This window comes from Hemiscyllium ocellatum, chromosome 1 (assembly GCF_020745735.1).
Source record: "Hemiscyllium ocellatum isolate sHemOce1 chromosome 1, sHemOce1.pat.X.cur, whole genome shotgun sequence".
NCBI lineage: Eukaryota > Metazoa > Chordata > Chondrichthyes > Orectolobiformes > Hemiscylliidae > Hemiscyllium > Hemiscyllium ocellatum.
This window is the reverse complement of record NC_083401.1, coordinates 130,361,405-130,384,929: the sequence shown is the minus strand read 5'-3', so window position 1 is coordinate 130,384,929 and position 23,525 is coordinate 130,361,405. Positions and strand designations below refer to the sequence as shown.

The window sequence follows — 23,525 nt, the reverse complement described above, 5'->3', positions numbered from 1 at the left end:
CTTTTTGGTTCAAAATTGATAACCTCTCACTCATATAAAAATCTATCTGCCGCTGCTTTGCCCGATCACCCTATCTATCAATATCCTTTTGTAATTTTATGCTGTCATCAACACTGTCCACAACGCTGGCCAGTTCTGAGTTGCCAGCAAATTTGCATGTTAGCTTTTTGTGCTATTATCCAAGTCATTAGTGAATATTGTGAATAATTAAGGCTTTAGCATAGATTCCAGTGGGACACCACTAGTCGCGTCTTGCCAATTTTCGAACTTGCTCTTTCCAACTCTGTTTCCTGCTACTCAACCAATTTCCTATCCATGCCAGCGATTGCCAGTTAATGTTGACAGTTTGAACAGCTTGCAAAACTAAGAATTGTGAAAGTTTTTTGTATTTGATATTCTGAGTTTGATTCCTTTTGACTGACTGACTGACTGAATTTCAGTCAACATTCAGGGTGAGAGCCTTTTTGTTGTCTTATTTCCCTTTTGTCTGGCTGTTTGCTAGCTGACTTCTAGCACCAAGAGTTTTTATCTGCAACACAGGTGACTTGGGAATTATTCTTTGACTGTGGCCTTCACGGTACACTAATGATCGGACAGGCTTGCGTAAACAAAAACATTTAGTCCAGCTAGCACATTGCAGTGGAATTGAAGTTGGCCTTTTAACCACTGCCCATGTGCATTCTTCCAAGGGAAACTCTCAAGCTGCAGTAAGTTGTCAACCCCTCATTACTTTTGTCGTCACAGTAGAACATAGTCCTGTCTATTCAAAGATTATTTGATCCCTTTCAGGCCTTACATCCCACTGGTCTCGCACAGGAATGTTACCAGCAAGCCACCAGCAGGTATTTTTTCTCTGGCATTCAGTTCCAGAATGCTTATTTGTTTGGTTAAAAAGGCGAGAGATGCTCAGTGTTTGGGGCTTCTTGTCATCGTAACAACACAAGCAGATCAGTCATGAACTTGTGGAATGGCAGAAAAGGCTGAAGGGCTGAATGACCTACCTATTGCATAGGATTATATTCATAACTCCCCGCTTTCTTCGCCGTTAGAGGAGTAAAGAGCACACAAACTTGAGATTTGAGAGCAGCACCAACTTGGCTGTGGCTTGAGCTGTTCAGTTTCACCGCTCAAAGGTTTTCAAACCTGATAGTTTCACCTGCCCCCTGCTCCCAACCACTCAACTGTGTATAAACTTTGGCGAGTTGCTGACCGTTCGGAAAATATGAGCACTGACTCTTAAAATCAGAATCCTTAATTAAAATAGATCTTCACTGCTTATTAAAAATATTTAAATGCTTGACCAGTTAGCTGCACAGGTGTTTCCACTTGCTTTCTACCACATTGGGTTGAAACCCAGAAGAAAGCAACACAATGTCTTTCTCGCTCGTGCGTTCTCTCTCACGCTCTCCTTCGCCGCCCTCCCCTCGTGGTCGTCTTAGAAAATCTCTCTGTCATGGATGACTTTCTTCCACCCAGGTTTGATGTGTTCTCAGCTACGTGAGGTCCCATACATACTCTAAGACTGTCTGCGTCTGGGCCGATGACATTTAAAGGTTACTGGGCTCCCTCTGATATTATGACGGGGTTCCTGACGGGGTGTCTCTATATACCTTCCTAGATAAGTCTTCTCCATTTGTGGCTGGTCATAAACCAGGCACCCCTGAGTTAGTGACAGGTGTGACGTCTTCAAGGGTGCTATACTCACTTGCTCACTTACACACACACACACGCTTACACTCTCACTCTCGCACACTTGCACAGCCCAAGATGAGCAGTTGCCCCTGGTGTTGGAGAAATTGACTTGGGAAAGGGGCACTGCTGCTTGTCAAATCCACCTGCTCACTCGAACCTAGCTCCCTTTCCTATGAAAATAATCGCCACCTTCAATTGTTGATGTTTATGTCTTTTAAAAACAGCAAAATCTCTGTAGTGCAGCTTGAGGAGCAGTTCTCGGTGGAATTCACACAGTTTGAAGGGTGACATAAGAGATTGAAGTTTTACTGGGTTTTGCTCAAAGCAGCCAAACCTGTGCAGAAGGTTGAGGAAGAAGAATTTGAAATCTGATGCAGTGGAAATCAAATTTCCCACAATCCTGTTTGGCTTTAACTAATTCAATGCTACTGGAACCCTTTCCCAAAAATTCACTTGCTTTCAGATTAAGTCATGCCCATTGTGAGGAGTTATTGCTTATTGCAACTTTGCACTCACTCATAAAATGAGGTTTTTCATACTCACGGGCAGTGCTAGGCCTTAACACTGCTTAAATAAAAAGAGAATAAGTTGGAGACACTTGTGTTTGACACCATAAAGTTTCAAGTCTGATATGACTCTTCAGAACTGTTAAGGTAGAGTCATATTGGATTTGAAGAATTTACTGTTGTCTCCAGAGATGTTGCTGGACCTGTTGAGTTTCTCTAGTACTTTATTTTTATTTCAGATTTCCAGCATCTTCAGTATTTTGCTTTTAATTAACACCTCTGTATTTTTTTAAAACAATTGTGAAGTAGTTGATTACTGTTCGTCAATTAAATTTAGTACATGGCTCCTTTAGTTAATTGATTTCTTTTTGCAAACTAGTGTACCAGTTTGACATCTATCGAATTCCTTTAACATCAGTAAAAAAACTGAACAGTAGCCTTTTTATGCTGCTTAGTTACATTGGTAGGTGGGTGGTTATGTAAATAAATCAGTTGTAGCCTAACCATATAATCAATTTAAAAGCTGGCAGAATGTTGAGAATGGCCATTGCAGCCAAACTCTACCCCGAGATCTACGCCTACCTGAACCAGAATAGTGCCCTTCATTTTTTTTTTGCTGCTTATCCAAAAAGCAAAGGCATTGTAGACTGACCTTTTTCTCTTGCAAACATAGCTTCAAATATTAAGTGTGTTTTCACATTAGGTAAGATAGAGAAGTGTTGTTCAGGGGATGAAGTGGTATGGAGAAGCAGCCAATAATTCATAATAGAGAGCGCAGTCGAAAGGAAATTATAGATTTGAGTCTTTTGCTTTTAAACCTGAACTGTTCCTTTTCTGAACAGCACAAGGACATTCTACTTCAGGAAATGGCAGGTATTTGTTCAGTCAACATGGAAATTAACAGCTCAGTGGAGCAGTTTCTGCCCCAACTGAAGTTTACCTAAACCTAGTTTGTTTTAGGCTGTTAACCATTTAACTTCTCTTCAGCTTGCTGAATAAATTAGTGCTATGTATTTGCTCATGAAGTACAATAATTAGCAGCCTAAAGGTGTTTTTTTGTAACCTGAGCTTCATGAAAGTGAAATGGTGAAAACACAGGTCCCTGTATGAATTCATTTCACGGCCCCAGAAGCCTAGGAATCAGTTTTTTTTAAAATGTCCATCTGTTGCTGACACTGACCATCTGAAGTACTTACTGACTGCTTAGAAAATGTTGAAATGTTTCTCAGGATATGGGTGGCAATGACTAGTGACTTTCTGGAGACTTCCAATGGTTATCATAGCTCACTCTGAGGGACAACATGCATGTTCTTTTGTAATGATCTGAAAGCTTTTATGGTTGCCTTTGCAGTTCAAGCTCAAAACTGTCTGAATTAATTTTCATTTTGTCATGTGGTCGGATTTGAGCTCATGATCTTAGTTTTTTGTCTATCCAGGGGCATAACCATCAGGCTGCCATATACGTTGATGTATTTTTGACCTGTTGTAATATGTGTTGTTGTCAGAAGTTACATGTTATCAAGGTTATCAAGCAACAGGTTTATTTGAAATCACAAGCTTTTGGAGTGCTGCTCCTTCATCAGGTGAACACCAGCATCTCCACACTGGAAATGACATTGGTTCAGCTGTCCTTTCCTAAATTTTGTTTCCATTAATTTCAATAGCATTGCTGCCTCATAGCACCAGGGACCCGGGTTCGGTTCCAGCCTCGCACGACTGTCCGTGTGGAGTTTGCGCATTCTCCCCGTGTCTGCATGGGTTTCCTCCAGGTGCTCCGGTTTCCCCCCACAATCCAAAGATGTGCAGGTTAGGTGAATTGGCCATGCTAAATTGCCTGTAGTGTTAGGTGCATAGGGTAGGGGAAAGCGTCTGGGTGGGTTACTCTTAGGAGGATCAGTGTGGACTTGTTGGGCTGTACGTAATCTAATCACAAAGTAATGTTATTATTACAAGGGATAAGACTTGTGGGGATGGAGGAGAGAGGAGGAAGCAATAGCGAGTAATGTTTAATGACCTATTAATCCAGAGACCCAGGTAATGTTCTGGGATGACATGGTTTGAGTCCCGTACAGAATCATTTGAGTCATAAAAGTAATTTTCTGACTTTTTAAAAAAAAAATCAACCCCATAACCAACCACAATCTTCCTTTGCCTTTTGTTTTTATAATTTTCCACGTGTCTGAACCTCCCATCCTTGTTGGGTGTGCATTCCATGTGAGGCCACATACCAAACAATGTCGTTGACTCTTAACTGCCCTCTGAAATGACTGCGAGTCACTCCATTGTAACAACTGCTAGAAAGTCTCAAAATTAAAAACCAAAAAAAAGCGGATGTTGGAAATCAAACAAAATCCGAAATTGCTGGAAAAACTCAAATAGTCTGCTGGCATCTGTAGAGAGAAAGCAGAGTTAATATTTCAGGTCCAGTGATGCTTCCTCTGACTGGGCATTGGAACCAAATCTAGGCATTGGAAATGACAACGATAAACATAGCTGTAACTCTGCAAAGTCCTCCTTTTTGATTTGACTTATTACTGTCACGTGTACTGAAGTGTAGTGAAAATTGTTGTCTTGCCTGCTTTACAAGCAGATCATACAAGTGCATCAGAACAGCGTGCAGGATGCTATGTTACAAATGATAAAAAATCATCTCTGCAAAACATCTGAGGACGAGTGCCAAAACTGGGAGAGCTGTCTCCCAGACTAAGCAAGCAACAGCCTGACATAGTCATACTCTCAGGTTGATACCTCCGAGGTAATGTTGCAGACACCACCATGACCATCCATGGATATGTCCTCACTCATTGAAATCATGGCATCACGTCAAATATGGGCCAGGAAGCCACACGAATACATGCTAACCACAACTGTATACCCCCCACCATCACCACCACCACCACCCTTATTCAACAGCATTTGGAGGAGGCACTGAAGGCAGCAAGGGTGCAGAATATATTTTGTTGGAAAGTGTCCATGTCTAACACAAACACTGACCAAACACATTGAGTCCTAAAGGACATACTTCTCGATTTGAGTTTGTGGAAGGAGCAATTGAATCACCAGAAGGAAAAACGTACTTGACCTCATCTTCCCTGATCTGCCTGCTGCAGATATGTCTATCCACGAAAGTATCAGTTAGAGTGAGCACTTCACAGCCCTTGTGGAGGTTACGCCCTGCCTTCACGTTGGGTATACCTTACATTGTGTTGTGATGTTATTGCCATGCTACAGGGGATAAGTTTCAAACAGATCAAGCAACTTCAGATTCAGCATCCATGAGACACTGTGGACCATAAGTAGCAGGAGAATCATATAATCTGCACCTCCATAACCCCCACTCTACTATTTACTGTCAATCCTGGTGGAGTGTGCAGGACAGTATGCCAGGAGCAGCACCAAGCGGTACCTAAAGATCAGGCACCACACAGGACTATGTGCATGCTGAAAGTGTAAGCAGCAAATGACAGACTTTCCAAGCGTTTCCTCAGCCAATGCATCAGATCCAGTTGCGAATGTTAGTGGACAATTGAATAGCTCACTGGAGAAAGAGGCTACACAAATATCCCCCATCCTCAATGGCAAAGAAGCCCAGCACAGTCAGTCCTAAAGATAAGACTGAAGCATTCCCAGCAACCTTCAGCCAGAAGTGCTGAGTAGATGACTTATCTCAGTTTTGTCTAGAGGTCCCCACTCTGGCAGCAGTCTTCAGACAATTTGATTCACTCCATGGAATATTAAAAACAGCTGAGTTCTGCAAAAAGGTGGAGGCTTTGACAACATTCATACCATATGCCAGGCAGTGACTAGCTTCAATATGAGGCAATCTAACCACCACTGCTTGACATTCAGTGGTGTTACTATCACTGAATCCCCCACTGTCGATATCCTTGGGGTTACTGTTGACCAGAAACTCAGCTGGACTAGTATAGAAATGCAGTGGCTACAAGAGCAGATCAGAGTCTAAGAATCCTGCAGTGAAGAGCACACCTGACTTCCCAAAGCCCCTCCAGCAACTACAAGGCACAAGTTAGGAGTGTGATGGTATACTCCCCACATACCTGGATGTGTGCAGCTCCAACAACACTCAGGAAGCTTGATACCAGCCAGGACAAAGCAGATCGCTTGATTGGCACCACATCCACAATCATCCACTCCCTCCAACACTGACCTCAATAACAGCAGTGTGTGCCATCCACTAGATGCAGGGCAGAAATGCGCCAAGGCTCCTTAGCCAGCACTTTCCGAACCCATGACCACATTCACCTAGAAGGATGAGGGCAGCAAATACTTTGGAGGGCAACTTGCAGGTGTTTCCAAGTTCCCTCCATCCTGACTTGGAAATATATCACCGTTTCTTGAACGTAGCTAGGCAAAATCCTGGAACGCCCTCCTAATGGTGTTCCGGATCTATCGACATGAAATTGGCCGCAGTTCAAGGAGGCAACTTTACCACCAGCTTCACAAGGGCATCTGCGGATGGGCAGTAAATACTAGCCCAGCTTATGGCACCCATATCTCATGAATATGCTCAAATATACTTTTAACAAATTGTGTTGCCATGTTGCAAGTACTTTGGGTTTTAAGTTCTGGTCTCAATATTAAACTTAACTGATTTGTTGAATAATCTGAAATTGAGCAAAATGCAGAAGACCAAAATGTAGGTTGCTAATGGTCCAAAATCAAAATGAGCAAGCTTCCATTTAAAGCGGTCTACTGTATTTCTTTGTTTGGTTTTTACTTTTCTGATCTATCTTCATTATATTTAAACATTCCTCCATTGTATTTGTTTGCATTTTCCATTAACAGTATGTGTCACTTGGTAGCAAAGAAGTTGATTGCTGAAAAGAGACAACCATTCAGATTTCATATGATCACAATTCTTGTGCTTGTCCTGATAAGTGCAAGGTGAACGTTTTTGGTTACATAGCTTTCTCTTGATCCATATTAATTTAAAGTATATTACTCCATCATATTACCACCACTTTCTAATGCGCATACGAGGCACAGGGATCTAAACCTATTACTCTTCGCCAGCCATAAGGACTTGCAAATTACCCATGAGCACTCTTAGCACAGGCTTTATGTCTATGGCTTGCAAATATGTAAATTTTGTGCACTTTAATAAAATGACCCTTCATTGTTGCTTTGTTTTGTCTGGAATGCTTAATTAGTTCCTGATGTTCCCATGATTAGAAACGATTTCCCACGTCCATACAGTCCCTATTATTACCTTCTACATTGGGAGTCCTGAGCATCAGGCTGACTCCTTCTGTACTCTGGGTTCTCCTTGACTGAGATGGAAATCTCATGGTTGACTTGTTTTGGTTGTTTTGACAGGAAATGACGCAATCATGGCCACCACCTCTGACTGCCATTCAAACGCCCAGCACAACAGAATCATCCAAATTTCCGTTCCAAAGCAAGGTATGTGATGAATATCAAATAGGTAATAGAACCAACCAAGTATTTTATATGAAATTATTTGCTGAAATTAAATAAAAAGAAAATATTAAATTTAAAGTGTTTTCGAGGAAAAATATTTGCAGTGCGGAGAGAAATTGATCTGTGCACACTTTGAATTCAAGAATTATTTTTTGAAATGTGAGGCTCATAACCTAAAACACTGAGATATTTTCTTTGTATCTAGGACACCCAGCATGCCCCTTCTGGTTTTATAGGACACAGTGAGTAATAACTCATTTTGATTTTACTAGTAGTGTTTAAAATTCTAAAACCTTCTGAGATTGGGTTTTCTTTGCATATATAAACAAACAACGACTAGTCTTTATTTTGTAGTATAAACTAATTTAAAATACTACTTAAAAGTGACAATTTATGTTACAATGTTTATTGTGGTAAAACTGTGAATGGTGACAGAAAATTCCACAACCTGACTTCATTTGGTGAGAGTCTGGGGCAGTTACTGCCCTTTCCTAATAGCTTCAGAACTCTTCTCCAAATGTAAAGAAGGCCATAAAAATGAGTGCCCAATGCAGATGTTGTAAGCTTACTTGCTTTCAGTCCTCTATTTCTGTGATTCCAAAGCTCTGTAGAGCCACCCACCCACTTGGCTTGCATTCCCAGGTTATTGGGAACGAGAGCCTCTGATACAGACTCCATAACAAAGTGACTCCGTTACCAGTGATCTTGGCACCGTTTCATGGATGGTTGAGCCCCAGGTGATTTTTCAGGAAGTGAGCATTGAACTTGTAAGAGTTGCATCAGGCCAATTGTTACCAAAATGAGGTACCAGAAGCAGTTCAGATTGATCGCTGTTACACCAGACACAGTTCTGATGGGCCCAATGGATGCTTCTAGAAATTAGCAGGGGAAACTCAACCCAGCAGGCTGTGCTGACATTACCCATGTCTCCGAGTCTGGTCAGTTGGTTTAAAAGATATTTCTTTGGCATCTTCTGATTATGCATGCAAACATTTAGGAATTTGGTGCCAGAATTCCCCTCGACTCAAACAACAGCAAGCATTTTAACTTGCCTGATTTCCATCTTTCCCCATCACTGTCCTTGAACTCTAGCTTCCCTTCCAACCATTTCACTTAGATCCTATAAACAAAATTTCACTTGTCTTGCAGGCATAAAAGCATTAAGTGAGACAAAATAACGTTTAAAATGAATACCTATATGCAAGTATTATGATATTTGTAGAGATTCTTTCCTTGTAACAAGCCTTTAAGCTCATACGTGAAGCACAAAGTCATAGTCCATTAACCAGATAAGGTTGCGATGACCAAATATGTGGCTGTAAGTACTCCAATGCTTATTGATGCAAGAATGGACTTTTATAAATCCACTTGGATTATACTGCCAGTCAGGAATCGAATCATCCAAATACTTGTTGTTCAGGTCCTGACCTCTGATATAAGCGAGGCATTAACCTCTTTAAATCACGCTCTTTTTCATCTATTGTTGACTGGCCACGATTTCAAGTTGGGCTTTTGGCTGAGGTCCCTTTCACTCTGCATTGCTGACGCAGGTAGTTCAATCAGCTGACTCCAAACCTAGTGTGGATTTGTCACAACAATCCAGATTTTTCTGTTGAAGTCAAGCAGAAAAAACGTATTTTTATCAGCCTATTCAGAGTTGCTATCCCACCTCTGGAGCAGGTGGTTTTTGAACCCAAGCCGCCTGGTGCAAGGATAGGGACACTACCACTGCACCACAAGTGAAACAATAGCCATTTTGATCAATGGCTGCTTTTATGCATAAAATTAAATTACTGCATCATCATTGCATTATGTTATTTCTAACTATGGTTTTCTTACAATAACTTTAAAACAATCTTGTACATATTTTTTAGCTTAAAGGAAGTCTGGCATTTGTATAGTGCATTTTGCAACCTTAGGATATCCCAGGGTGCTTAAATCAATGAAGTACATTTGAAGTATTATTATGCTGGCCTTTAAGAATTGTCAAATAATAGCCAAACTTTGCTTGCAACTCTATAATCAATGAATTGGCACGGTTGCTGTGTCCAGATCTGAACAATACAATGATACTCTTTCTCTCAGCTTTGAGCATCTTGTCACTGCAGGGCTCCAGAACAAGTTATGCAATAATCTGTGATGTTAAATTCAAGAATTAGTAAAGAATCTTGGATTTCTCCAGGTGCAAAGTGAATTTTTAAATAAAAATATTCATGCAGGCCAAATGTATTTTCTACACAATCTGTTCAGCCGTTACTACACATCTCTGGAGCAGATGGGACTGGAATACAATATGCTTGTGATAAATTAAACTATTAATTTAGATTTGGGCCATTTAGAAACATGAGCCGTTTATTAGTTGATTGAAACTTGAACTTCAGATTGATCAAAGTAAATAGCAGGATGTGTGCTACTAGCTCTTCCTTTGTGTTCCATCTGCACTTTATTTTCCAGAGAAATGTGAGATCCTTCCACAAAGTTCTCGAGGGGAGAATTCGTAAGTACATATTTTCATTAAAATACAACCGTGATTTTGTTTTTGCTGTCTTGAATGACTTGTGTGCAATCTCTGGTTTGTCAGTTGTATTTATGAAATTTTTAACCTGGTGTACTCTTCCTCCAATTTAGTTAGTATAATCCTTCCTGTTGTCGATGGTAAAATAGGTAGCACAGCAAATTCATGTATCTGTTCCAATGCTGTTAGGTAACAATTGGATAGAGTGTGGGTGACATCCTTCTCTTTCTCTCAATCTGTTGTGGGCTGGAAAACTTCCATATTCCCCTTCCAATCTCATAAAACACAATGTTATTGGCTGCTCCTTGACCGTAATAACCTCCTTAATTTTGTTGAATTTTATTAGCTCTTTAAAATGATGTGAAGTGCTGAACTGTTTTTGGCAATTTGGCTTTACCACCTTTAAACCGCGTAGACTGGCTTTTGTTCTCTTATTCATTTCGCAAGTATTGAGGAATGTGAGTTTTGCGTTTCTTTCTTGTTAACTCTGTAGAAGACCCACAATGTCCTACATCTTAAATTGCAGTGTCCTGTTAATCACTTTCCATCAAGATGGTGGAATATTTATGGCCTTAAATTGATTACAAGATGCTGAACACTTTCTGGGCTGAATTATTCTATTTATTAGCATTGCTTTTTGGGAATAAAACACAATCTCCTCCAATACCTATTTCAAGACAAATTGCATGGATATATAGCTCTGTGCATTGCTTTAGAATGCTGGCTATTTGAATATTACTGGATTATGTAATCTTGAAAAAAAGGTTCAAGGGGCCTTTGTGTTTATAAATCTACATTTATAGGGATTTCCATAAGGCAATTGCGACAGACTTCCATAAGAGACTGAGAGTTAAAGTCAAACTTGTGGAAATTAGGGCAAAATATTGATCAGATTGATTTGCTTATCGAGAGATATGTAGGAAGAAAAGGGAGACAGGAATAAAATACTGCAAATGCAGTAATTTGTACTGAAAACAAATGCTGAAAATCACAGCAGGTCAGGCAGCATCCATGGAAAGAGAGCAAGCTAACATTTTGAGTCCAATTGACTTTATCAGAGCTGAAGTGAAATGTGAGGGGACAGCATTTAGGTTGGGGGGGAGGGGGGGGGCGGTGGGAAATGGTAGTGGGTGCCAGGTGCTCGTGGAGAAAAGATGTTAATTGTTCAGATTAAGTGATTGGAATGTGCTAATGGCAGAACAATAGTGTGTCTACCTGCCAGACTTGAAAGGGTTAGAGAGACGCACAAAACTGCAGCTGCTGGAATCCAAATTAGACAAGCAGGAAGCTGGAAGAACACAGCAAGCCAGAAAGCATCAGGAGGTGGCAAAGTCAAGGTTCAAGTGTAACCCTTCTTCAGGACTTGTTGAGCAAACAGTCCCACTGAGGTGGGTGGTGGTGGGGGCTGGGGGAGAGGGTGTGATAACAGAGAATGTAACAAGTAAAGCTTAAAAAAAACCCAGAAGGAATGGACATTGGTTCACAATTTAAAGGTGTTGAACTCTGTATTAGGTCCAGAACACTCTAAAGTACCTACTGTGAAGATTATATGTTGTTCCTCCAGTTTGCACTGTCATTCACTGGAACACTGCAGCATACTGAGGACAGATATGTGGGCATGCGAGCAGGACGATGTGTTAAAATGACCGGCTACAGGAAGGTCAGGGTTCCTGCTTTTGCACAGACTGAAGATGTGCCGCAAAGCAGTCACTGGGTCTGTTTGGTTTCTCCAATGTAGAATAGGCCACATTGGGTGCAGCAAGTATAGCACACCTTCAGTCTGTGCAAACGCAGGAACTCTGACCTTCCTGTAGCCGGTCATTTTAACACATCGTCCTGCTCGCATGCCCACATGTCTGTCCTCAGCATGCTGGAGGATTTGCTGGAGAAGGTACAGGTGAAATGCTGCTTCACCTGGAAAGAATGTTTAAGCCTTTGGATGGTGAACAGTGAGGAAATGAAGGGACAGGTGTTGCACCTTGTGCAGCTACATGGGTAGGTGCCACGGGGTGTGGTGGGCGGTAATGGTGGTCGTGGAACAGACTAGCGTGTCCCAGAGACAATGATCCCTGTGAAATGCAGACGGGGAATGAGGCGAAGATGTGCTTGGTGGTGGTGATCTGCTGGAATTGTCTGGAATGGCAGAAAATGACCCTTTTGGGATGAAAAGTGAGGACAAGGGAACCCCCTATCACAGTTGAGTGACTGGAAGAGGCAAGGGCGGAAGCCTGAGTGATAGGTGTTTTCTCCAGCAGCAGCCTACACCCCCACCTCTCTCACACCACCCCAGCCCCCCCACCCACCGATAGCATAGATGCTGACCCCACCACAGTTCACTTTGGCTCTGATGAAAATTGATCTGGACTCGAAACGTTAGCTTGCTCTCATTCCATGGATGCTGTCTAACCTGCTGTGATGTCCTGTATTTGTTGCTTTCAGAAAGGGGAACTACTCCAATTGGCAAGTTACTACTGCAAGCGTTCTACGTGGATCTGTAATAGTGCATCAGTTGTTATTCTTGGATGATGATGGAGTGATCCAAGTCAGGCAGCATTATTAGTGATATAGATGAAAGTATAAAATTAAAGAGATTAAGAATTTATATGATCAAAACAGTGGCAAATGGAATTCAAAATAGGTCAGTGGGGTAATCCAGTTTAGACCTAGAAAGAATAGATAATAGTATTTGCATTGAAACAATGGAAGTGAAAGAGGGAGATTTGTTAGCATGATACCTGAGGTTAAATGACTCTGAGGGTTAAGTTTCACAGTGATTAGGCACATCAGTGTTGCATTTCCTGAAATCTAGAATGCTATGGGGTGGTTTGATGGTTTAGAGATTTTAAGTGTGAGGCAGAAAAAGAGAGAAATTATTTTGCTGGTTGGAATAACTAGGTCACTGCGATAAGAAACATTTCTGGACTGTGGAGGAAAAACTGAGCGTCCGATTGCGTACAGCAACTTAATCTCTTTGAAGAACTGGCATGTTTGAGAGAAACGTGAGTGGTTGCCTTCTGTGTTGTACAGTTATGTGATTTGGATGAGGTGCTATGACATTGCAGTTCCCTGCAGATTCAAACCGTTAAGGTGAGGCAGCAGGAGAAGGCCAGAAAACAATTGGAAACGTAATATGAATGTGACCTACAAGTGGAACTCTATCCTGCAATGTGCAGCATCAGCTTCACGAGAAATTTCTCTATCTTTTATTCAAAGTCAGCATGCGTTTGTGTAACATGCAACTTTTGGATCAATTTATCCAACAAAAAGCACAATATAGTTTGTTTTTCGGCTGGTCAGTAATTAGTGAATTCAGAGCTATGCCAGAAAGCTGGCGTGCTATTTACTGTAAGGAGTTGCCTAATTATTAACTTGCCTCCTGCTGCAGTGATAAATCCCTCCTTGATTTATGGGATTCAGCAGTCAGATGGGGTTTAATGCTAAACTGTCTAAATTAGACTAGAGATATTTATAGCATCGGAATACTGCGGCAGCCTTGCTTATTTTATACTCAAATTAGGTGATTGCCCTAGAGGGTAATTAGAACTGTACGCCACACAGTTTTGCAGTCTCCATTTGTCTGTGCCTTAGTGTAAAGTGAAACCATCTCAAATTGCCTTATCAAAGTATCGCAGCCTGCAAGTTTATTTTTTGCAGTATCATCCTTGATGGGATTATTTACAGCACTGACTGTTCAACTTTGGAAACATTTGCTAATTTAAAGATCAGAAGTGATGTGGAAGCACTACTGCTCAGTGTCACAGTTGGTTACTTTTATTGTAAACCATTTCAATTTGTCTCTCTCTTCCTTTTCACACTCTTTTTTTTGTTTGAAGAAAGTGACTCCTGCTGGTGTACAGGTTATACCTCCATGGCTCTGCGAATTAGCCGGTGGTCGGTTGAATGGGGCTATGTGCTGCATGGGCATAGCAACCAAGCTTGGTTGCATCCACCATCGAAATGTCCACGTTCAAGTTTTTCTACACTGATCACTCAATCTTAATCAAGATTGAAAATGTTGAACATTTCTTTTGTTCAACAAAAGTTCGGTGAAACCAAAACCAATAGTAGAGGCCTAACTGCTCAGCCTGCTGCTGCAAGCCAATTATGTGGTTTTTACATTGTCTGGTTTTATCAATCTTTCCCCCTCCCCCCAGCCAATTGAAAGCTCTGGACCTCCAAAATGGAGGTTTACTTGAAACCAGAGGCAATTGCAGAACTTCCCTGACACACTGTATAGGAAATGTACTTCACAGCTACAATATTTTTTGTTAAAGCAGATTTTGTTCATTCCTTCCAAAAAAAAGCATTTAGTCTTTGGAAAAGAGAGCTTTTAAAGGGCATGTAGAGTAAACAAGGATATGGGTTGAAGAAGGTAGCATCAGTGGTCAGAAATGTTTACAGATACTTGCTGGGGCTGAGTGGCCTTGTTTTGTGCTGTGACAGTCTGTAGTAGTTGTAAATGCACAAACTGCCACAAAAGTTGTTATGCTGTGTAATCAGTATTAACCCCATCCCCAGCAACTTTTATTGGAGAAAACGTTTCATTTTCAGACTTTTTTTATTGCTTTTTTAAAAATCGTATTTTTAATGCTGATTATGGAAATAACTTTTTTATTTTTATCTATTTCCAATATTTTACTTGAAATTTTATTTTGAAGATACCATTTTTGGTAAAAGAAAATTGGTCTTTCAAGTTCATCTTTCGACCGGTTCATTTCTTGATCTGGCATTTTCCCAATACCCCCAAGCATTTTCAAGGTGAAAAACACACACATTTCTGCCTTTGTTACAAGGCGCCACAGACAATCTCTTTCCGCAGTTTGTTCAGCAAAGCGATTAGTTTCGTCCACAACCCAATCAATAATTCTGTTGTCACATAAAAGACTAAAAAAATCCAAAGGAGTCCTATCAGTTGTGTCTTGATCAATTGATATTCCAGGATTTCCAGTGAATGGGAAGTGTGGTGCTGGAGGAGGAGGCATGCATTCTTCTGACACCACATGTCGACACCAAATTCGTCCATCCCCCTCCCTCACTTGAGAGAGAATAGCCATTACCAGACGAGCTTGCAGTCTCATCTGATGTATCCAAGCTTCTAATAGAAGGTTCATACTCATTGTCATCTCCTGAGCTTGACATCTGGGCGTAATGTGTGAAAAAAAAACAAAAAATCGAATGACAGTGTGTGCCCAAAAGTGGTGCACTGACGCTTCTTGCAATGCCTGAGGCGGAAGAGAAGCAGCTACCAGACTTATGAGTCACCGAGTATACTCGTTTCGAGCTGAGAAAGGCCCAGAAATGCCGAGACTTGACATATAAACTCGTCTGTGGCTGTTTTTGAAATTATATGTTTTGGATGAGTTTACTCGTCGCGCTCTGAAAAAGACAAATTGGGTGAAGACACGTTGACCCGTCTTTGCCGGGTCAGGGGTTAAGTTGGCATTTAAATGCAAAAAATTGAATGCATTTATGTGGTGAAGACAATACTGACACTGCGCCTTCTGATGCATGGCAATTTTAGCAATTTGCTTGTAAACAGCTGATGTTTTAACACAAACTGCTTGAAGATGTTTTCCTAATCACTTTAGGATTAGCACCTATATCACCACCTGATTAGCTTGCAGAGGTACAGAGAGGAGGTGACATGCTCTGCAAGCAAAAAACTATCACGCCAGAGTCTCTCAACAAATATTGGATTTTTTTTTGAGGATTAGTCAAGTACAACTTGAAATTTGGAGGCTTATTCTTCAGATTAAAATACTTGATTAACGGAAGCATTAGAGTTTAGGATAATTTATTCACTCAATTACTGATCCTCCCTTTTTGTTTGTTTGTATTCTGTCCACATGGATCTTTCACTTAATCACCTTCAGTATTAGGATTAAGATTCTGTGACACATTACATTAAATATATATAAACCAGGTTCAACCATACTGTTTCTATTTTTACTCTACTCTCCATTCAAATGGCCATTATATACATGAACAGTAGTCTTCCTTCGATTTAGAAGTATGTAATGGATCATGTGTTAATTGAGTTAGAATCAGTTGGCATGAGAGTAGTTTTAAAAAAAGATTTCAATGTCTCTGATAATTACAATGCCTATTTTTGTGTTTTCCATCATTTTGTCTTAATTTTTTCATGGTCTTAGTATGTTAAGTATTTAATTCAGCCACACAATTGTGATTGTTTAATCATTCTTTAATGATTAATGTCCAGAGATATCTGCAGAAGAGTTCTCTCTGACTCATACCTCCAAGGTTTAAATGAAAAGCAATTCAACTATGGGGGCAAAAATACTGTTTTTATTCCGTACATTTCACGACTGCAGGAGATCCCTGCAGACATTAAGCACTTTTGGAATGTAGTCGATGTTGGAAGTTTGAACATGCATGAACCAGTTTGTTCCCAGAAAACTCCTACAAACAGCAAAGTGATAATAAACATATAGTAGTTGTTAGATACCTTGGAGTATCAGTGATGAGGAATGAGATGAGATAAGTATTCACTTCTATTTCTCGCCATAATTATTAGGTGTTCCTTAGTTGGATTTAATGTCTTTCAAACACCCAAACTCCTCCAGTTCTCCTCCTGACAGCGTTAATCTCAAAAGAACATCCTGAAAGTGTTCCTGCTATGACATCTTGCACATTTTTATATAAATGGTTACTATAATGACATGTAAATTTTTGTGATGAACTGCAGGTAGCTGTGACATTTGAAGCTATGCCTGTGATGTTGTAAGTGGGTGGCACAGTGATTAGCAGTGCTGCCTCTTCACATCAGGGACCCAGGTTCAATTCCAGCCTCGGGGAATTGCGGAGTTTGCACATTCTGCCTGTGTCTGAGTGGGATTCCTCCAGGTGCTCTGGTTTCCTCCCACAGTCCAAAGATGGACTAGTATTCCTGATGAAGGGATTTTACCCGAAACGTCGATTTTACTGCTCCTCAGATGTCTGCCTGAACTGCTGTGCTTTTCCAACACCATCTAATCCAAACTCTGGTTTCCAGCGTCTGCAGTCATTGTTTTTACTAAGTTGCCCATAGGGACTAATCAGGGATGTGCAAGCTAGGTCGTGGGAAATGTACGGTTGCAGGAATTGGGGTAAGGTTCTGGGTGGGATGCCCTTCAGAGGTTTGGTGTGGACTCAATGGGCCAAATGGCTTGCTTCGACACTGTAGGAGTTCTGTTCTGAGACCATTGGATTGTACTTCCTAAAGCAATCCGCAATTGAAGCTTTTATAAGCAGTAAAGTGGGTATATGATTATGAAGGGTTTAGAGGGATATGGGCCAAGTGCTGGCAAATGGGACTAGATTAGGTTAGGATATCTGGTCAGCTTGGACAAGTTGGACCAAAGGGCCTGTTTCCATGCTGTACATCTGATTCTAATTCGAGAGAGAGGAAATACTCTGGATTTAAATTTGGGTTATAATATTCTGGACGTGTTGTTGACAGCCAGCTTCAACTAAATTCTCTCAAAATTTTGTGGAGCCAGTTTTGAATTTGAACCTTGACTAGAGACAGATTCTGTGCTTAAGTGGGCAGCTCCACAAGGAGGATGGAGAATTTTTTATGTTGATATGTCATTTGTCACATCCTTAGTGTTATAAAGCGCTTCAGGTCCTTTTTCAGTGTGGTTCACCTGTGAGATGGATGGTCTTTACATTGGGTTTTCTCATTCCATGTGGAATGGATGCTTTAAAATCAGATTTTCTGTGCTGTTAAAAATGAGCAGTTTCTGCTATAAGTAAAATCATTTTTTGCATAAAGACTGAAGAAAACTTATTTCATGTTCTCAGGACATTCCAAAGGGTGTCACAAGCTTTGATTTGTTTTGGACATATAATCATTGTGGTAATGTGGCCAATTGTTAGATGTATAACTGGAGACCTAAGGTTAACTTGTAATAATAGATACTGTGTTGTTGTACTGACCTACAACTCAAGTCAAATCCCAGGTCAAACCAGGGACGGAGCTAAACCTTCATCATAGAACCATATAAAAGTTACAGCACAAAATGGCCAATCAGCTCATGTTTGAATAAACCAGTTATCCTTCCTAATCCCATTTACCAGCACCTGGTCCACAGCTCTGCGAGTTACAGTACTTCAGGTGCTGATCTAGATTCGTTTTTAATGACGTGAGGGTTTCCACCTCACCACCAAAGCAGGGAGCACGTTCTAGATTTGTGCCACCATCTGGGTGGAAATGCCTTTTGTCTCGTCATTGCTAATTTTTCAAATTGCCTTAAATCTTATGCTCTTGTAATTGACCTATTTACACGGATTGACTGTGCTCCCTATCCATCCTCCTCCATTATTTTGTCCAGTTATCCATTATTTTGTCCGTGTCTGCATGGGTTTTCTCCGGGTACTCCGGTTTCCTCCCACAATCCAAAGATGTGCAGGTTAGGTGAATTGGCCATGCTAAATTGACCGTTGTGTTAGGTGAAGGGGCAAATATAGGGGAATGGGTCTGGGTGGGTTGCTCTTCGGAGGGTCAGTGTGGACTTGTTGGGCTGAAAGGCCTATCTCCACACTGTAAGTAATCTAATCTAATCAGAAACATAGAATATTACAGCGCAGTACAGGCCCTTTGGCCCTCGATGTTGTGCTGACCTGTCATACCAATCTGAAGCCCATCTAACCTACACTATTCCATGTATGTCCATATACTTGTCCAATGACGACTTAAATGTACTTAAAGTTGGCAAATCTACTACCATTGCGTAAAGAAACTACCTCTGACATCTGTCCTATATCTATCACTCCTCAATTTAAAGCTATGACCCCTAATGCTCGCCGTCACCATACTTGGAAAAAGGCTCTCCCTGTCCATCATATCTAACCCTCTGATTATCTTATGTCTCTATTAAGTCACCTCTCAACCTTCTTCTCTCTAATGAAAACAGCCTCAAGTCCCTCGGCCTTTCCTCGTAAGACCTTCCCTCCATACCAGGCAACATCCTAGTAAATCTCCTCTGCACCCTTTCCAAAGCTTCCACATCCTTCATATAATGCGGTGACCAGAACTGTACACAATTCTCCAAGTGCGGCCGCACCAGAAGTTTGTACAGCTGTAGCATAACCTCGTGGTTCCGGAACTCGATCCCTCTATTAATAAAAGCTAAAACATTGTATGCCTTCTTAACAACCCTGTCAACCTGGGTGGCAATATTCAGGGATCTGTGTACCTGGACACCGAGATCTCTCTGCTCATCTACACTACCAAGAATCTTACCATTAGCCCAGTACTTTACATTCCGGTTACTCCGACCAAAGTGAATCACCTCACACTTGTCCGCATTAAACTCCATTTGCCACATCTCAGCCCAGCTGTGCAGCTTACTTGTCTCTCTGTAACCTACAACATCCTTCGTCACTATCCACAATTCCACCAACCTTAGTGTCATCTGCAAATTTACTAACCCACCCTTCTACACCCTCATCCAGGTCATTTATAAAAATGACGAACAGCAGCGGACCCAATACCGACTCTTGCGGTACACCACTGGTAACTGGACTCCAGGATGAACATTTCCCATTAACCACCACTCTCTGTCTTCTTTCAGCAAGTCAATTACTGATCCAAACTGCTATATCACCCACAATCCCATTCCTCCACATTTTATACAATAGCCTGCTGTGGGGAACCTTATCGAACGCCTTGCTGAAATCCATATATACCACATCAACTGGTTTACTCTCATCTACCTGTTTGGTCACCTTCTCAAAGATTGTGTAAATTTATTTTCAGGACACTTGAAAATGACCTCCAAATCAGCAGCAGTGATGACAGTGATGGAGATCAGGTTAGTCTTTGATTTTCTGTGGAATGTCTATAATCTAGATAAAAACTGAAACTCTTGCAGATGCTGGAAGTCAGAAAGAAAAACAGAAATAGTTGGAAAAGCTCAGCAGGTCTAGTAGCATTGTGAAGAGGAAAGCAGAGTTGCCATTTCAGGTCCAGTTACTCTTCCTCAGAACGTTATATTCTGAAGAAAGTTCACCGGACTCGAAGCATTAATTCTGCTTTCTCTCCATAGATGCCGCTAGACCTGCTGAGCTTTTCCAACTATTTCTGTTTTTCCTTTCTGTAATCTAGGCTCTGCTTAGCTGAGTTAGCTTAGAGGCCTCTTGTGTGGTTCAAGATAGATACTGCCAAAATCATCGACTCAAGGTTACGTTCTGGCTGAAATATACGAGGGACCTGCCTCATGTTTGATATAGTGTAGTGCCTTGAGCTGTATAACTACTTGTATTTCTTTAGCAGCGAGAGATATGTCTATGATCCCTGTACCAATTTCTATATTCTTGTTCAATAAATGTGAAAATGAGTTGTTTTAAGGGTACCTAAGTAATTTGGAAGGCATGAATGATGTAAGCATACTTTAAGATGTAGCAGACTGATTTGCTTGCTTCTCTTTTCACCTCTTCTCCTTCCCATGCCCACTATTACTTCCCTTCCCCCTCCTCTCCTCCCCCACACCTCAAATACAGGTCATGGAAAAGCCAGTGCCTATTTCTGCCCCTGAAAGGTACACTTATTTTCTGTTCAAATTTGTATTTTGTTTTTTGTCTGTTCAAAATGGTGTCCTAAGGCATACTGCAAGTGATGCTTTCCTTTCATGTGCCTTTTTACAGTAAGAAGTAAATCATTATTAAATCCTGATTTGCTTCCACACACCAACACTTTTTTCTCGAAAAGAAATTCATCGGGTGATAACTGGAGATGGAACTGTGCCAGATTCCTTCCCCCTTCTACCTTCCCCAAAAGCAGTTGTGCTTTAACAGCTACCCCAGCTGACATCAGTTGTGTTGTTGGGCCATACACGGGAAAGTAACTATTTGAATATTTATACATGTTGAAGACCAAACTGGTAAAGTTGGAACAAATGATGAACTTTTATCAGAAAAAGGAATTCCGGTCCATCAGGCTTAGTTTCACAAGGTTCACAGTATACTCTCACGCCTGTAGCAGTGTCAAGGTTTTATTTTTAGTGAAACAACAAAACAACAGCCATTTGGGCCAAGTGGGACAATGGAAGAGTGTAATATGAAAATTTGGAATGTTTCTCTCCACCCACCATTTGGTGAATAAATTTGTCCTTGTTTGGTGACAGAGGGAAACCAAGGAAATCCAGTCCAGTTAAACTGATATCTATGGTGGGGAAATTGTGGCCTACAATCAAAAAAAAATTTCCGTTCCTCATGGAGAAGCAGCATAAGTTAGTGAAGAGTAGGTCACACCTGACAAACCCTTTTTTTTTGACAAAGGTGGTGAACAGATTTAAATACAGAGGAACCTCAGTTATTCGGCATTTGATGATCCGAATTTCGGATTATGTGGCAAGATTGCAAGGTCCTGATGCTTATATTCGATTAACCGACCGAAATACTCCCTGCCTGTGTCCTTCGGATAATTGAGGTTCCTCTGTAAATGCATCATGTTTGTATAGACATCCAGGAGGCTTTTAATAAAGTTTCACACAAGTGAATGTTACTTAAGGTGGAAGCCCATGGAATTTGAGGGCAAATTGCTGACATGGATAGGAAATAGAGAACTGGAATAATGAGTAAGTACTGAAATTTGCAGGAAGTCACTAGTGATATCCTGTAAGGATTTATGCTGGGGTCTCAATCATTCACAATGTTCATGAACAATTTTGATCATGACCTGAAATGTCAAATATCCAAATTTGCTACTAATTCAAAATTGGTTGATAAACAGGAGGATGGGGGAACACAGCAAGGCAGGCAGCATCAGGAGGGACAGGCAGGAGGCTGGGGGAACACAGCAAGCCAGGCAGCATCAGGAGGGACAGGCAGGAGGCTGGGGGAACACAGCAAGGCAGGCAGCATCAGGAGGGACAGGCAGGAGGCTGGGGGAGCACAGCAAGCCAGGCAGCATCAGGAGGGACAGGCAGGAGGCTGGGGGAACACAGCAAGGCAGGCAGCATCAGGAGGGACAGGCAGGAGGCTGGGGGAGCACAGCAAGCCAGGCAGCATCAGGAGGGACAGGCAGGAGGCTGGGGGAACACAGCAAGGCAGGCAGCATCAGGAAGTGGATCAGTCAACGCATCAGATATACAAAATTGGGCGGCATTGTAGACCCAAGCATTAAGTTACAACAGTATGTTAATAGATGAAGAAAATGAGCAAAGCTGTGGCAGATGGATGGAGTATAAGCAAGAATGAGGTTATTCATTTCCGACCAAAAAAATGATAAATCAGGATTTTCTTTTTTAAGAAGGTACATGTTAAATACAGTGGATGTCCAATGAGATTTGGGGGTTTGGTGCAGAGCTTATTTTTACAACAAAGCTGCAATGATGTGCAGAAAATAGTCAAGAAGGCTAATGGAATGCTGGCCTGTAGATATTGAGAGCTGGAGTATAAAGATGCAGAAGTTATGCTGTAGTTATACAAACCCTCAATGGATTCCACTTAAGAGTACTTTCAGCAGACATGGGCACCACCCCTTGGTCAGGGTGTTTTGGCCTTGGAGGGTGTTCGGAGTTATGAGGAGAAATTAGACAAATTCAGCCTTTATATTCTAGAATTTTGAAGATCCCGGCGTGATCTAATAGAGTTTTCTGAATATTAGCAAGAAAAGATAGTGCAGATAAAGTATTTCCACTGGTTTGAAGAATCTAGAACTAGGGGCATAGCCTAAGAATTAGGGCCGGGTCATTCAGGAGAGATGTTAGAAAGCACTTCTGCATACGAAGATTAGTGGAGGTTTGGAACGGTCTTCCTCAAATGGCAGCTGATGCTAATTCAATTGTTAAATTTGAAATCTGAGGTAGATGGATTTTTATTGAGCAAGAGTTTCAAGGGATATGGTCCCAAGGCAGGCATATGGAGTTAGGATTATGGTTAATCTGTGGCCTATCAAATGGCAGAGCAGATTTGCGGGCCCAATTGACCTACTCCTGATCCTATGTTCCTGTGACTCCTTTTATTTTATTCAATATTCCACATTGTACAAGATGCATTTTGCTGTAAATTGAATTGTTTTGGCAATGCAACCCAGCACCTTTGTTCTGGTTCTCAGTTGGTGACACTAGTCAAAAACCTAGAGATAACTAGATACTGTAACACCAGGATCATCAATTGATTTCAGTTCTATACCATTGAGGGAGTTAGTCCTGCATGTGTGCAGAAGACTACTTTTATCCAAATTCAATGTTGCTATCCAAACATAGGTCCTCAACATTACAAGATGCCTCAGCAGAGATTTATTCACAATTTTTATTTGTAGAAGCAGTGTAAAATGTCGCCGATGCTGGTGACCATAGAGAGTATTTTTCCTGTGATTGAAATTAGACAAATTAATGGGTTTATAGTTCCTTTTTACTAAAACA

General features: G+C 41.2%; 1 protein-coding gene across 3 annotated transcripts in view; it reads left to right on the top strand.

Annotated features, from left to right (window-relative positions):
- The window catches only part of LOC132816400 (AF4/FMR2 family member 1-like), a 151,803-nt gene that overhangs the window by 97,124 nt on the left and 31,154 nt on the right, over positions 1 to 23,525 (top strand). For all 3 annotated transcript variants that reach the window (XM_060825940.1, XM_060825931.1, XM_060825950.1), the window contains 5 exons: positions 7,536 to 7,622; positions 7,846 to 7,882; positions 10,095 to 10,137; positions 19,916 to 19,970; positions 20,659 to 20,696. In XM_060825940.1, the coding sequence (XP_060681923.1) occupies positions 7,536 to 7,622; positions 7,846 to 7,882; positions 10,095 to 10,137; positions 19,916 to 19,970; positions 20,659 to 20,696 (260 nt within the window). The remainder of the gene's footprint in view (positions 1 to 7,535; positions 7,623 to 7,845; positions 7,883 to 10,094; positions 10,138 to 19,915; positions 19,971 to 20,658; positions 20,697 to 23,525) is intronic.